The sequence below is a fragment of the Syngnathus floridae genome, chromosome 1, assembly GCF_059516105.1.
Source record: "Syngnathus floridae isolate MCC-2025c chromosome 1, RoL_Sflo_1.0, whole genome shotgun sequence".
Lineage (NCBI taxonomy): Eukaryota > Metazoa > Chordata > Actinopteri > Syngnathiformes > Syngnathidae > Syngnathus > Syngnathus floridae.
The window spans coordinates 18661275-18677529 of record NC_142413.1 but is presented as its reverse complement, the minus strand read 5'-3'; the positions used below and the strand labels follow the sequence as shown (position 1 = coordinate 18677529).

At 39.2% G+C, this 16255-nt stretch overlaps 4 protein-coding genes across 7 annotated transcripts; 2 read left to right on the top strand and 2 right to left on the bottom strand.

Annotated features, from left to right (window-relative positions):
* The first annotated feature begins 633 nt into the window (after positions 1–633).
* clic2 (CLIC family member 2) lies at positions 634–5662 on the top strand. The gene is made up of 6 exons (XM_088381735.1): positions 634–834; positions 2125–2234; positions 2613–2738; positions 3721–3821; positions 3897–4078; positions 5040–5662. The coding sequence occupies exons 1-6, from the start codon at positions 781–783 to the stop codon at positions 5199–5201; spliced, it is 735 nt and encodes a 244-aa protein (XP_088237861.1). The 5' UTR covers positions 634–780; the 3' UTR covers positions 5202–5662.
* A 624-nt stretch (positions 5663–6286) lies between these two features.
* On the bottom strand, positions 6287–8652 carry urp1 (urotensin-related peptide 1). 2 transcript variants are annotated; one of them, XM_088388308.1, is made up of 5 exons: positions 8340–8652; positions 7807–7929; positions 7654–7694; positions 7463–7568; positions 6287–6430 (listed from the first exon to the last, which is right to left on the bottom strand). In XM_088388308.1, the coding sequence occupies exons 1-5, from the start codon at positions 8428–8430 to the stop codon at positions 6399–6401; spliced, it is 393 nt and encodes a 130-aa protein (XP_088244434.1). In that variant the 5' UTR covers positions 8431–8652; the 3' UTR covers positions 6287–6398. The 2 variants fall into 2 exon arrangements, with proteins under 2 accessions (XP_088244434.1, XP_088244426.1); XM_088388300.1 differs by lacking the exon at positions 8340–8652 and having other exon boundaries at positions 7807–8027.
* A 1363-nt stretch (positions 8653–10015) lies between these two features.
* c1galt1c1 (C1GALT1 specific chaperone 1) lies at positions 10016–12438 on the top strand. 3 transcript variants are annotated; one of them, XM_088381680.1, is made up of 2 exons: positions 10016–10198; positions 10888–12438. In XM_088381680.1, exon 2 carries the CDS (start codon positions 10898–10900, stop codon positions 11849–11851), a length of 954 nt encoding a protein of 317 aa, XP_088237806.1. In that variant the 5' UTR covers positions 10016–10198; positions 10888–10897; the 3' UTR covers positions 11852–12438. The 3 variants fall into 3 exon arrangements, with proteins under 3 accessions (XP_088237806.1, XP_088237797.1, XP_088237813.1); XM_088381671.1 differs by having other exon boundaries at positions 10017–10208; XM_088381687.1 differs by lacking the exon at positions 10016–10198 and adding an exon at positions 10259–10759.
* A 924-nt stretch (positions 12439–13362) lies between these two features.
* Positions 13363–15708, bottom strand: mcts1 (MCTS1 re-initiation and release factor). The gene is made up of 6 exons (XM_088381699.1): positions 15500–15708; positions 15102–15254; positions 14926–15023; positions 14320–14453; positions 13636–13703; positions 13363–13557 (listed from the first exon to the last, which is right to left on the bottom strand). The coding sequence occupies exons 1-6, from the start codon at positions 15508–15510 to the stop codon at positions 13476–13478; spliced, it is 546 nt and encodes a 181-aa protein (XP_088237825.1). The 5' UTR covers positions 15511–15708; the 3' UTR covers positions 13363–13475.
* Positions 15709–16255: the final 547 nt, after the last annotated feature.

The window sequence follows — 16255 nt, the reverse complement described above, 5'->3', positions numbered from 1 at the left end:
AGATTAGTCCTCTTTCGCACAAATAATTACATACTAAGTGACTTGAGGTACCCCGTTGTAATCTTTTAGAGCTGTATTCAAATATTAGTTCAAGTAAAGTTTTTATTGAAGTTTCATGTGTCATACATTTTAATGGAAACAGTATTCCAGTAGTTCTTTATTTTCCTATACATATTCCATCTGTGCATAATGATAATACACATGCTTTTTGGGAATAAAACTTCCTCCTCATTTTTGATGAGGGCCTGAGCATACTGAGCAATTTTAATATTGGTCAATATAGTGACACTTGGAGGGTTAAAATAACACATATTTTTTAGGTGGTACTTGAAAACATTGGCAAACCACTCCTTGACACACAATATTTCTTGTTTCCTCCCCATGTCCAATGATTTGTATTAAATGGTGAAATCATTCTACCCCATTCCGCCCTTACATGTCTCATAGTATTGGAATGTGAATTGACTACAATAAAATGTGTGTTTTGAGTCATGGCTTTATCAACTCCTCGGTATTGCAATATGTGCATAAGTGGCTATTTTAAGATGTCCTCAAAGATTTTATATGAGCGCGTACCCCGCCTCTTCTCTGGGTCCTCCCCCTCCACTGACTTGTCAAGTGTGTTAAGGGAGATATATCCTCCAAACAACCCGCAAGCCCTGAGGTGGCTCACACTCTCTTGACATATTTGCTTCCTCCTCTTTTTGCTCTGCTCTTCTGATTCATTTTTAAGGCTGATTCGACTTTGACGTGATCAAAAACCTTGCTTTTGGGGACGGCATGGCATTGCAACGACATTCAGACAAGGAGCCGAGCATTGAGTTATTTGTTAAGGTCAGTATTTTAATTTTTTATTACAATTCCAACTTTTGAAAAAAAACTATTTTTAGGTTTCACATGTTTTGTTTTTGTTTGGGAGAAAAGCTGTCAGCCAATAAGGAGACACTATTACTTTAAAAACGAAAAAGGCCAGGAACAGAATCAATATAATCAATCAAAGGACAACTCCTTTTGATTTATTTTCATGCACACTTGATGTTTTCATGTTTGTATTCATCAGCTGAGCGGTGGCTCTATTTTTTATCAGAGAACAGGCACAGTCTTATCACGACCCAAGTGTGCAGAGAGCATGCTGTGTGATGACGACTGCATGGCCCCCGAAGCCTTATGCAGGCACACCCACCCAACCATGCACTTGTAGTCAGGAAAATGGGTCCTTGTTTCTTAACAAACATCCATTTTCTATACCACCTAGACTTTCTACAGTCACGGGATGCCTGGGCTTGGGTGGGGTACATCCCCAGTAGGTTGTTCCTCCCAAAAAAAAACAGCTAAAAAATGCCCAGGAGTTGTGAAATGTGCTTTCTTGGCTATGTGAGAGGAAAGGGAGGGACTGATGTTTTCTGGCTTTATTTGCCATTAGCAGAGTTATGGTGTGTCTTGAGAGTCTCAGCTTTATAACACATGACACAGGCACACACCCCTCCATACACAGATAGTAAAATTGGGTCCAGGGTTATGAAGGGTTTATAAATTCATACATACAACCATACATACATACAACCATACATACATACAACCATACATACGTACGTACGTACGTACATACGTACGTACGTACATACATACATACTTACATACATACATACATACATACATACATACATACATACATACATACATACATACATACATACATACATACATACATACATACATACATACATACACATACAGGTATTTGAAATTGAAAACCAATATGTATTAAATCAATGTATGACGCGCTCTACTTTCTGAAATTATTTCACTCCATTTTCTACACTCGTAATAATTTTGAAAATTTTAATCAACTCCCCAAATCATAGAACAACACATCAGGTCTACAACAGTATTTTTTCATTTTCTAATTCATTCTGCAAACCCGACTGAGCACCCCAGTAGGTTTGGTGCCTGGTCCCTGCTTTAAATAGCCTGTGTGGTCACATTGTGAGCGCATGTTCACATCTTCCGCCGCAACACAATGCCTGCGTCCCACCTTCCAACAAACACCCCACCCTACATGTGCCTTGGAAAGTTCACAAGCAGGAAAGTAATTAGTTTCGCTTTTCTTTGTGTGTACGGCAGGCCGGCCATGACGGTGAGAACGTGGGCAACTGCCCCTTCTGCCAGAGGCTCTTCATGGTGTTATGGCTGAAAGGAGTCAAGTTCACCGTGACCACTGTTGATATGAGAAAGTAAGCATTTCTCCTCTTCCTGTCAGCGTTATGTCCTCAAAGACCCTCTATGTATTAAGAAAGAGGGAATGGGATGTTGTTTGTTTTACACCCTCAGAACACTTCACACCATCAGCATGTATAAGAGGTCTGGATTGACTCCAAACACCTTCTTTAATTTACTAACATTGTGCAAGTTTTATTATTAGTGGTGGAAAAACAGGATCAGGAAGCCCGTAATGGATGCTGATAATTGAGGGTTTCAGAACACATAACGGGTCCTAGTAATAAGGAGGCTACTCCAAATTCAGAGACGGGGATATTTTTTTTTTGTTATTATTTTTGAATACACCAAAAACCAATAAGTTGTTTTGGCAAATGTTGGTGGCTTTACTTTAGGAAGCCCGAGGAGCTGAAAGACCTGGCCCCCGGCACCAACCCGCCTTTCCTGCTCTTCAACGGCACCCTCAAAACAGACTTCATCAAAATCGAAGAATTTCTCGAGCAAACGCTGGCCCCTCCTAGGTAATGTTCTCGACCATTTGATGATGTCCAATAGATGAGTTCTGGGCAGCATGATGTACCAGTGGTAACATGTCTGCCTTACAGAAATGAGATTCAGGGTTCCAATGTCAGATACATCCTTCTTGTGCTAAGTTAGCATATTCTCCCCCTGCTTCTGTGGCAATTCCAAACACACTCATTTCAGGCTTCTCTAAAATGGCTGTCGGAGGGAATATGAGTGTGAATGATTATTTGTATCCGCGATAGAGTACCCTAGATTTATATGCTTTATAGGCTTCTAATGATTTATAGGCCTTCAGTTTATCTTTGGAGGTAGGTGTAAATATCTGGCCATTGCACGATGGGCAGTCCTGTGAGTGAGGGCGTAGGTGTCAGTATATAACGTCCCATCAGTCAGAGTCAACTTTTTAAAGTAACATTGACAGTCGTGGAGCGTAAGTTTACTCACATATTCACTCAAATGGACGCTTTTGGATGGCGTCCATTCCTACATAAACAACCTGTTGAAATGCGCTCAACGGCATTTTCAAGCGAGCGCTGTGGACCTTTTTTGCCTCCAGCTAAGCTGCACCGATGTCACATTGTTTACAAACTTTGAAGGGGCCTATATTGAAGCACAGCATTAATGTTCAAAGTGTTTTTATTTACATTAGCCCTAATATGCTACTTTAGTTTAATGTTGTTCATTATGGTGGAACTTTGAGCACTCAGTATTTTTTTGGATGGTACTATGGTGTAAAAGGTTTAATGAGAGCTTGTTATGTTATGTTGTTATTTACAAGGCAATCTCAAATCACCAGGAAGAGAAAACGTTAAATAGGAAAGTTGATTAGTGTGCTGGATTCAACAAGTAGTGTTCATACTATTATTATTGTTGGAAAGATATCTCTTTTGGTATATTTCTCAATCACATTGTTCCTAATGAAGTGTCCCACAATTAGTGCATGAAACACTCAATGTGAAAAATATCTTCCCTTTGCAGGTATCCTCACCTCAGCCCTCTAAACAAAGAGTCCTTTAACGTGGGTGCTGACATTTTTGCAAAGTTTTCCGCCTTCATCAAGAACACACCAAATAATGCCTGTGAGTCGAAGTTGAGTTGAAGTTTTATCAGGTAGAGATGAAAAAAATCCAAACAAACTCTGTTTGAACTTACAGTTCAGGAGAAAAACCTGCTGCGGGAGTTTAAGCGTCTGGACGATTATCTAAACTCTCCCCTACCCGAGGAAATCGACCACAACTCAAGAGAGACCGTCAGTGTATCCAAGAGGAAATTTCTGGACGGGGATCGCCTCACTTTAGCCGACTGCAACCTCCTCCCCAAACTGCACGTCATCAGGGTGAGACAATCAGTCGGAAAAATAAGGAGATTCGAGATGTGCACCTGTACTAAGCAAACAAAATAAATGTTGCTTTATATCTGAAATATTAAAATTATTTTTGGCAAGATATGCGGTTTATAATTTAATATAAAATGTATTAGTCCCTAGTTTAGTATGGAATTGCGTTTCAAAACTCCCCATTAAAGACAAAAATCTGCGAAGCAGCAACCGCCCATACCACACATACTCTATTCATAATATCAGTACAAATTATGCATGTGAATAGCAGTTAATGTTTTTGTCCAATGGGATCCTCACGTTCTACACTGTAGTATCTGTGACTTTGAATGTGTGTGGTTTCAAAAAATGTGGCCTGGTCTGTTGACTGATAAAGAAGTCAGTGATGAATGTCTAGAGTAGACCATGTGGGCTCAAGGTTTGGGTTGGCTGTTAAATGGCTAATTGTTAGCATGGTTACGTGTTGAGTTATTTGCTTATTACATATTTCTTTTCTTACTCTATGTTCAATAAAAGGGAATTGTAAGTCCGTCAACAGTTCTGTCAAAAAGGCTAACAATGTTTACTTTACTGTAGACATGCAGTTGTGTAACATATACAAAATATACATTGCACTTCATCTTTTTTTTAAGTTGTTCTGTCTTCTATACCCCAGCTCCTGTGAGTATTGCTCCATGACGCTGTAATAACAGCTCTGTGTGGGAAAGATGACCGCCACAAAATCCCTGCAAAATAGTGAAGAATCTATGATAGAAAATTAAATATGAGATTTAGAAAGCTGCAAAATTGTGAAAAAGTGATATGGCGAGAGAAGACTGTACAATTTACGATTATCAATGGGATTATCATGGCCTTGGTCAAATTTATGTGCATGGGAAATGGAAATTAAAATGTGTACTAAGGCTCAGCATGTGGGTTAAGTGTGTTGTATTTTTTTTAATGATCTTTTGTTTTAATCCAGGTTGCCTCCAAGAAATACTGCAGCTTTGACATCCCAGCCCAGTTTACGGGTGTGTGGCGATACCTGCACAACGCCTACGAGCGGGAGGAGTTCAAAGAGACGTGCCCGGCTGAAATCGAAATTGAGAAGGCTTACTTTGGAGTGGCCAATAAGAGGAAATAAAATGTTCATGCACCATGTGCAGAGGGTGCTATGTGGTGCCAAAGATATTACAGCCATCAGTTATCTTAAGACAGGGATGGGGAACCTTTTGGGTTTTGTTTTTGTTTTGGGGCTTTATAAAACAGTTTCTAGAATCACCGTGTTTGGCCCATTGGCCGCTAATTTCTCACCACTGTCTTAAGATCTCAAATCACAGTACATACATGCTTCTTTTATTGCTTCTGACTGTTTTAGTCACCTACGAGACTAATTGTGCAATTGACTATTTACTTTATTTTGTGTTTATAGTGTACATACGGACAGTATATTTTCAATGATTATTAGTAACAGCAGCCCCCTTCAAAACTGTTCTTTTTTTATGCAGCAAATCTTCTGTTCCTGTCTGTTTTATTCTGTACTAACATAATTGACATGATGGAAATGTACCACATTCATAAAAAAATAAAACAATCAAAGCGTAATTGTTATCTTAAATCTTATATTGTTCGACTATTGTGAAGTGCTCACACCTTGCTTTTTTTTCCATTAGACAATTTTTACTTTGTTGACACATGCTAAAGACTTTTCACCTTTCGTGCCTTTCCGTGCCTGCATGGGTTTCCTCTGGGTGCTCTGGTTCCCCAAGTCCGACGAGAAAGAAGAGAAACATCCTTGGTCAACAAACATTTCAGCCTTAGACTTACCCTTTGATCAATGTGTTGAACCAGCGGTTCTTTATTTCTGCTTTTTGGCAGTGAGTCATAGAATAAAGACGTGTTCCTCACTTCTAAAACGGTAAGCCAGTGAACAGCCAACCGCTAACCTAAGTATACAACAATTAACCATTGACACTTACATATCTTCATTGACTCTGCCTGGCCGCACATTTGAAAACCCCACGCAATCAAAGTCACAAATATTGTAGTGTCGAAATTGTAAAAGACAACCCAAGTGGTCAACATCAATCGCATCTCACATTTATTTTCTGTTGTTTAACAATGCAAAGTCAATTGTAATCTGATTGCTTAATTAATCCATAGGATAATCGATGGGTGATTGACCGATTCTAACAAATAAATATAAATGAATAAACTGAATAAACAACACTTGTCTAATACTTTATTCAGTCACAGAAAAGAAAAATTTATAACTTTACAAAATAGATTTTCTTCATTCACTTGTGGAAGGTGTCTTGTGGGGGGATGTCATCGCAGATATTTAATTGGTAACGCAGTATTTCCAGAAACATGCTGTGAAAGACACACAGAATTAGTCAAGGCAATTGGAACAAGGAAATGTTGCTTGTATTTGAACAAACACTACTAAACAATGGTACTTAATGCCCTGATCATCACAACAGAATTGTCCTTATCTTAAGAATTTTGTCCGTGATGATACTGATGTATTTGACCGATTTTGAACTAAAAGTGTACAGTTTATTGAAATTGAGGCTATTCTGTGGTACTGTCTGCTAAAAAAAATACTGTTGCAGAAAGAAGTGCCAGAAAAGACCATTTGCATGCAGATAAACGTCTGCATTGCTGAGTCAGCTCATTGTTATTTATTGCATCAGTCATGTTTTGTGAAATATTTGAAAAATAGTTTTCCCTTCCATTTTAGGATGTTGCCTCGTGACTTAACCCCAGATAGGGCGGAAGAAAATGGATGGATGGCTGAAAGAAAGGAAGAGGATGGCCAAAAAAAAACCATCTGGACTGTCATGAGTAAATCATGGCAGAATTATCCAAGAGGAGGGGTGAACAGAGGTGAGAGGAAAACAGTTGTATCAAAACCATGAAAGAAAACAAAAGGTTTCTCCACCCTGAGTGTGCACACCTAACAACAGCACATATTTCCAGCCATCCATTAACATTTATACAACAATATTTAACTAGAATTACACTGGTCAACATTTTTTTAGGAATTTCTTTTAATCAAAGATGCAAGAAAACCTCTGGATGTTTTTTCTCTAGCACAGCAGGTTTTCACAACATAATAATAATAATATACGAACAATGACATAAAATGTAATGTAATACTATATTTAGTAGTAATATTTATGAATTAAGAGATAGGTTAAGAGTTGGAACAGCAAACCCCCTACATTGTATAGGCAGATATGTTTATCGCTACACCACTATTCTGCCTTTTGATCCAAGTTACCAAATATGGTAAAGGACTACACCTAAATAAAATGGAACCCTAATTCATGTAACAGATAGTATGCATGTTACGATTAACTTTGTGTTAAAATGTTGCTTTGTCGTGTCGTTTTGGCTCACCTCTTTTGTTGGTTTTGGGCAAGCCTTGCGCTGACCTCACAAAAGCTTGTGAACGAAGCTTGTCGGCTGAGGCCAGCTTCAATACCACTGCCTTAAGACCGTCAATCTTCACGAATGAACACACAAAAAAATGACACATGAAAGGAACGTTTTTTTTAATTGAACATATACACAGATTGGCTCAGATTTACCATGTTTGCATAGTTATCCCGCAGTGTTGAATCCTCGGGGCCTTCAACCAAAAACAGGATATTACACATTAATGTTTCATTCCCTCAACTGCTGATGTCTGCAATTAAATGCAATTAAAATGGTGCACACGAATACAGTATATATTCAACTACCTTTGTTCCAGGATTGTCTTTGCTCATTGTGCTGCATCAATAAAGGATACAGATTATTCACCTCCATTTGTTCCCCTTCTGTATTGTAAGAGGCATTGTCTGACACAAGCTTCTGAAGAAAATCTGACGAGAAACACAATTCATATTGGACAGAAACACAATTCATATCACATATCTTATACAGGAAACCAAAAATGTGGCATGCTTGTTCAGCCATTAAAATTGCATCATGCCACTTCTAATACTGTAAGCCCACATTTAAATCGACCTTTTTTTTTTTTTTTTGTAGCATTGATTTGTGGAAAAATATGTAAAAGCAATAAAATACCAAAGCCTTAAACTGAAAAAGAAAACAAAGGGGAATATGTTTATTATTTCTCCTTTTTAATAGTGATGTATTCACTTATTATAGCATATAAAGGCAAAAAGTAGCTTTTACATGGAGAGCTCATCAAGAAAATAAAGGACAGATCATTTTAGAGATTTTAGCAGGTCAAAAAAAAAAAAAATTAACAATGAGAAATTGATCTTACTTGACTGTGTGTCCAGGTTGGAGTCAGGATAGAGAGGTAGTGCATGTGTCCATCTTGTAACAAGGAGGTAAAGTACAGCTAGAAACAGCATGGTGACTTTGTCTGCAGTTGGCCAAGTTGCTACCAGCTTGGCAAAGAACTTCACTTATATATCCGCACGCCAGACATCCATCACAAGTGATCAATACATTATCATCAGAGCCAGCATTGCACCTTAATGGATTTTGGCGTCATAGACACCATTTAGGGGAAGCCTGTCAAGTCAGCTGCGGACTATCTGTGCTTGTTCAGGGGAGCCTAACAAATGTTTGCCCTTCCTCACTAATAACGCATGGCTGTCCGGCAAACCCATCATGCTTTATGTGCCCCAAGTCCACATCTAGTGTCCTCAAAAGCATCATCGCTCACTCAAGTCTGACGTTTTTGAGCCACACCGCTGCCAAACTGACGTCATCGCAAGATCAGACGTCATTTTCTGTTAAATGACCCAACCAACAATTGTCTACTTCAGCAAATAAGTCAATTAAGGCAGGGCTAGGATTTCAATCAGGACAGCTAGGATTTGTTGTTACAGTAGGATTTTACATCAGGGTTTCAAACCAGGGTTAAGGTTGAAATAAAGTTAGGGTTTTGAATCCGGTTTTGGGATTTGTGTGTGTGGTTCTCGTGGCAGTTATTCATATATATATATATATATATATATATATATATATATATATATATATATATATATATATATATATATATATATATATATATATATATATATATATATGGCATGCCGTTCAGGAAATTAATATTTGAATATATTGAATGAACCTTGAATATATTGAATGAACATCGGAATATATTGAATGAACCTTGAATATATTGAATGAACTTCGGAATATATTGAATGAACCTTGAATATATTGAATGAACTTCGGAATATATTGAATGAACCTTGAATATATTGAATGAACTTCGGAATATATTGAATGAACTTCGGAAAATATTGAATAAACCTTGAATATATTGAATGAACCTTGAATATATTGAATGAACTTCGGATTATATTGAATGAACCTTGAATATATTGAATGAACCTTGAATATATTGAATGAACTTCAGAATATATTGAATGAATTTCGGAATATATTGACACATGGTATACATGGGCATAATATGATATATACGTATATATACGTATATATATATATATTCCTTATGAAAAAAGGAATAACTGATTACAATCAAATCATCAGATTTTATTTATTTATAATTTTATATGCTCCTTTTTTTTGTTTTCTTCTCGTGAGTATAGCTCGTTTTTTTGTTTGTTTTATGGATCGATATTCCCTCTAATACATAAATATATACAAAATATGAATTTGAAAATGCCTTAATTTAGGAATATACTGTGAAAAATGTGGAAAAAAATTACGTTTGAATCTTTAGAATGTTGATTGGATGATCAAAATGTTTTGAATTTCAAATTGGAAAATGTGAACGTGTAATGTTGAATGTGCCACTGGGAATGAATAGTGACTTCGGTATTTAAGGGTGTTGAGTTTTTGGAAAAAGTCTTTTTTTTTTTTTTCACACACCTATCATTAATTTTTTAAAATATGTTGGATAAAGTTATAGATTTGAATGACGTGCGTGCGCTATGACATCATTAACCACGTGTCAAGCCAGACCTTCAGCTATTACACGTGACCCGAGAGGCGGAAGTGGGTAAAATGTGAGGGCGCACATATTAAATCCACAAGTGGCTGCAACATTCCTGGCCATTGTTGCCAGTCTGGAGAAGTCAGACTTGATAGGCCAGTCTGAGAAGCGTCAGGAGTAGCCGTGTTGTCGCTTTTGCTGGACGTATAGTAAGGCATAGTAAGTTGTTTACTTTGACAGCTAACTGTTAGCTTCTGGGCTACGGGGATTTGGCGTTTCTAAATTGTGCATTTATTTTTTCAAACAATGGCTCATTTAAACGTTTATAGTAAATATCAGACTCTGACTGAGCTGTGAAAATCGACGTCAATACTTAAATGCGTTTTGTAATAGTCGTTGTGTAGCACCTTAAGATCTTTAAAGCTGCTTTATCTGATTTGACCACGCTAAGAGGACGATGCGACAAATCCCCTTTTACACTAGGGACATGAAAAAAACATACACCTTTTTTTCTCTCCCAATATGACACGTGTCGCTGGAGAGAGTTGGAATAAACGAACTAAAACTGGTTAAAAATTGTCAATAAGAACTAAGGAACTTATGACATAAATTCATTCACTGGTTTATAGTGGGAGTTTACTGTTTCAGTTTTTCCAATGACGAGCTGGTGAAAGAAAAACAAACGGGCAAATTCACTAAAAGTTAACCTCAAATATGCAGAGGGATTGCTATACACCAAGCTTTCAGTGAGCTCCACCCATTACAGCAAGGTAGCATGTTTTATTTGGTGATAGAGAAGGGAAATCTGCAGGATCGCGACCCTCGAAGACCAGAGTTTGATCCATGTCTTATAATTGAACGTGTGTACCCGCTCAGTCTTCTTGTTCTTCTTCCGCAGTCCTTTCGAGATGTGGTCCGAAGGAGGCTCATTTGTCAAAGGGGTGGCTCTGGGAGGCGTCTTCTACCTGTTGCTCTCGCTCTTGGGTGATTTCAGCCCAAGTTCCGAGTCTGTCCCGGAGTACCATCACCACCATCACGTCCAGGCGCAGAGTAACGATAAACTGAAGCAACTCTCTGAGTCCCAGATGCAGGAGTTGAAAGATCAAGTCCGTGTCTATTGTGTCATCATGGTCCAGCCGAAGATTCTGGTCTATTGGGCCGCTGCTGTGGGGACCTGGAGCAAACACTGCGACAAAGCCGTCTTTTACACCTCTGAGTCATCCAAGGCCCTCGAGGCGGTTGACCTGCAAGAAAGCGATGGTTGGGCGAGGATCTGTAAAGCTCTGAAGCATGCTTACGAGAACGCGGGGGACCTGCGCTGGTTCTTTGTGGCGCAGCCCACAACCTTCGCCATTATTGAGAACCTCAAGTACCTGCTGCTCACCAAGGACCCCAGCGAGCCCTTCTACATGGGCAATGCCATGAGGTCCGGGGAATTGGAGTACGTCGTGTACGAGAGCGGCATTGTCCTCAGCTACGAGGCTCTGAAAAGGTTTGTACGCGTGCTGGACGACAGCGACAAGTGTCCCATCCAAGTGAACCGGCTGTGGAAGATGAGCGAAGACAAGCAGCTGGCCGTCTGCCTCAAATACATGGGTGTGTTTGCTGAACACGGCGAGGATGCTCGAGGCATGGGCCTGTTCAACGGTAAGAGTGTGGATGCACTGATAAAGGACAGCATGAAGAACAACCCCCAAAACGTGGTGGAAAGCTGCTGCCCCGACTTAGCTGTAACATTCAACGGCATGACCCCAAACGAGATGCAGGTGATGATGTATGGCGTCTACCGGCTTCGTCCATACGGCCATGATTTCCACGACTTGCTCATGTTTGACCCCCCAGAAGGTTCGGACAATGACTAACACCCACTGGGTGCACCTGACTTTTTTTATACTAGCCGCTTGAGTGGGAAGATGACTTCCAACTAGATCTTCACTGGTGGACATCCTGTTTTTGCCAGATTTGTACCTTTTGCATCCTGTACCCTGTTCCTGTGGCGTAGATAAAAATGGGCGGTGGTCACTGACTGTTGTTTGAAAGCAAAGCTGGGAACTGTTAATTGCAGATTGTCTTCGTGCGGTCCTTTAGCTGCATTACACGGACACACCAACTTGAGATACAAACCCTATTTTAAAGTCTGCTCTAGATTTACAATGTAAGGGAAGGGTACGCTGGGAAAAAAAAAATCACTTACATGACTAAGGAACCTAATGCACTTAATCCAACCTGCCATGCAATTTTGAAAAAAACAACCACAAAATAGTTAAAAAATATATTTTTTTTATGTTAATGGTTTTATGAAAAAAGATGTAATTGGTAAAAGCTTGAAGATTCACTGTACCAATTACAAACTGAATTTGGCTGTGTGCAAGTCAAATGATTGTACAATATATGAATAACCTGCACTTGACACTGACAAGAAATGTGAATAAAATAAAGTGGAAGTGGGTCCTATGTCCTGTCAATGATTAAGACAATTACATTCAACACCATTAACAATCTACAGTGGCTGCGTTGTAATCATTGTGGCCAATTCTCCATCTCTGAAGTGCTTGTTTTTTTTTGACTGCTCTTGCTCAAATTAATCTTCAAGTCCAAATAAATGAGGTAAATTTCACATCAGAACAGTGTTAACATTGCCAAATTTGAACAATAAAAGAAGGCCTTGGAAATGTTCTCCTGAGTTATGTGTCAGCTGAATCTCCATTTCACTCAACTATTTCATCAAATCTGGATTATATATCTTTCTTATGCCTACCGTACACATATGGCCAGATATTGTCCCACCAGGTCGTCACTGGGCTCCTTCGTGCAGCAACAAGCTCATCTTGAACGTGCGGTCCACACTCATGTGGTCAAGTTGCACATCCAACTGTATATGCGTGTATCTTAAAGTGGCAATTTTCACAAACAAGCCAATGGGAATTTTTTTGTGGCGCAGGGATAGCTAACTGCATGTTGCAATTGCATCGTCGAACTGCTGATCCAAAAGGTGATCACGTTCTTATATAGTGAGGGAGGTTGTCCCATGCCAAGGCCAAAGTATATTGTTATTGGGCCCCCTTTTAGTCACATAAAATAATACAGGAATACTGTAATGGTCAAAAAATGCTAAAACCGTACTTCCAGAATTTAGTACTACAGTACATAGTTCACTCGTCTTGGCTTGTTTTTAACAATTAATCTTGAGTTCAAACATATAATTTAGAAATAAAGCTTTGAATTCACTTGACAGGGTCTTTGAAATAAGAACATGTTTATGCATTTTAGAGTAGAGTTGACAAACCATAAGGGTTGGATGATTTGGATGACGTCTCAGTCATTGTGCAAACATCCTGTTTCACAACTAACAGGTGCAGTGAGAAGAGACGAGTTCAAATGGAGAGATTTCTTTTAATCGGTGCACAATGATGAACTGGTACAAAGCCTTAAGTCGGTGGAAACAGCTGCTAAATATTCATTTTGGCAGGAAGCTTGAGTGGTGGATTATTTATACGTTTTCATGTGCCACAGTCCGTCGTTCAGATAGTGAACATTCTCGATGCCAATGCCCTTGTTGACTTTTTCTCTGTTAGAAAAGACAAATGATAGTTGTCATCAGTGTCATGACTGTCTACAGCTTTGATGAATGCACTTGGATGCTTACATGCTCTCTGCAGACAACTTCATGACGCCAACGCACAGTGCGTGTTGTTTTCCTTCTGCCATAATGGCCTACAAATTCTTGTTAAGGACAACATGCGCTGCAAAACAAGTCACTTTGAAGGTAAATTTTGTTTTGAATGTTTGGGCTTATTTTAGGAGAGGAGACCTATTTGCACTTCTTTGGAATAAACATTGTTACAATTTATTAAAATTGAAGTCACTGATAATAACGAAACAATATTACATATTCTCAGTAAAGGTACTTGTGCGCAGTTTGTCAGATGAAATGCGGAAACGATCAGCAAGGCAAGCAGTGTACAATGTGCCTACTGGCAGAACACTGACAAAACGATGGTGACACTGATTGGCATTTGCATCTAACATCACAGTGTAAAATATTTGTCTAGTTCAGCATTTACTCACTATATAGGCTATACAACATGATTGTTTACTGATGTATTGGGATTTTATTGCAGTATTGATACCAAAGTATGTAACGCAGCAAAGTCCTAATTTAGGTATTGTGACAAGTTGACAACATTATGTAAAAATATAGACCTCCTCCCCTAATACACGCCTCTTACAGTTGAGTAAATAAATGCTCCCACCCACTGCATGAGCAGATACGACAAAGTATTTATGTAAGGTGGCTAACCCCATGCAAACCTAAAATAGATAAGGATACAACGACTGTGTCTGATTTAGCCGGGTAGAGTTTGGCGCCCGGTGACGTCAGTCCAGGACACATGATGTTGGCGCCACTTAGGACATATTTGATGGCACCTTTGTCTACTTGCTGGTGAGGAAGAATAAAGGGATCTGTGAGGAGATAAGAAGGCTTGTTACCAGAAATGAATATAATACATCATCTAGGACTAGAAAATGTGTCCTTAACAATAAAATGTTTTTTTCCCCATCAAAACAACCATGCTTTTCTCCAGTGCTTTCAGAAAGTGTTTGTTCCCTATCAAGACAACCATGCTTTTCTCCAGTGCTTTCAGAAAATGCAAGTAACAATGACATTAATGGAAACATGTTACACGACAAATGTATTTCTACAGGACTTGTGTGGAAGACATTTCCTTAAACATTTATTACTTTTATAGGCTTGAATGTTGCCTGGCCAGAAGCAATTACTTGTGTGGATAAAGGATGTGGTCAACCACTTTTAGTTTATCTTGTTAGCATGGTTTTAAACAGTCACGGTTTCAAAAGAACCAAAACTTTCCATCTGTGCTTAGGGGTGTTTTTCTTTTCTTTTTACAAACATTATGGAATCTAAACGTCTTACATTTATGCAACAGTCTCAGGGTGGGATAAAAGGGGCCTTCTCGCTGTCTGAAGAAGAGCAACTCTCCGTTCACGGTCAATATTTCAATGTGTTCATGACTGAAAGGTGAATAACAGAGATGAGTCGACAGATTCAGTGCTCAGAAATCCAAAGGATGCAAATGAGAAAAATCGTACCATCGCACTATTTTGACAGGGTCCTTCTTTGGCATGATGTGATTGAGCCATATCTCGATTTCAGGAAACTGTTCCACTAGCTGGCTCTTTATCCCTTTGATGACGGATGTTTTTAACTGTATACAGTTTGACACATTCTCCTTCTCGTCAAATCTGAAGCGGGGACCACAAGAAGAGTTTTAGTTCTAAACGAGCACAAGACAATACAGCAATCGGGGACAACGGCAGACAATATCGCTTAGCTTACAAGACCTTTGTCGCGTCGTCCAAATATATATATTTTTAACAAATGTAATATGTAAGGAACGGCTATGAAAAACGACAAGAAAACACCTGCCATCCAAGCTTAGTTTGCTAGGTCTGTTAGCGTTAGCGCTCTTTTCAAAATAGGCACGTACTTTTTGAACATCGTTGTTGGTCGTCTTTCCTTGCGTTCCCTGAGTGGTTCAAAGCCTTATTTTCCACTCACTGAAACAGATATGGTATTTGAAACGCAAGTAGGGAACAATAGAATTAAAAAATAATGTCAGGTTTAAGCGACTTGCACGCTTATTTTTGCGACGACCGAAAAGCAGAGCAACGACTTGCGTTATTTTTACGACAGTTCCCCCCAATAAACCAACGCGGTGGAGCAGTTCGGGTCACCACCATACCATGCCTTTATGACGGCCATGTTAGCAGGGGCGAATTTGCCATGAAAGTAAATGAATGAACACTGTCAAACGGTCGTAACTTGCAAATTTCTCAACCAATTTTTCGGACCTTCACTTACCTGCGTGTCAACTCCAGCACAGAACAATTGGCAAAAAGTGTATTTACAAAATAAAAATGCTTTACCTTTGGACTGTTATTCCTGGTTTCCATCCATCCATCCATCCATCCATCCATCCATCCATCCATCCATCCATCCATCCATCCATCCATCCATCCATCCATCCATCCATCCATCCATCCATCCATCCATCCATCCATCCATCCATCCGTCCATTCATCCATTCATCCATCCATCAAATCGACTTAAAAACGTTGAGTTGCGACCCTTGTGGTGATAAGCGCTTGTAATGGGTCGATGGATAAGTTAAGAGAACTCCCTCGTAAACAGTGGACTATGTAAGTGTCAAATGGCGCCACCTTGTGGTTAAAACAGCCAACAG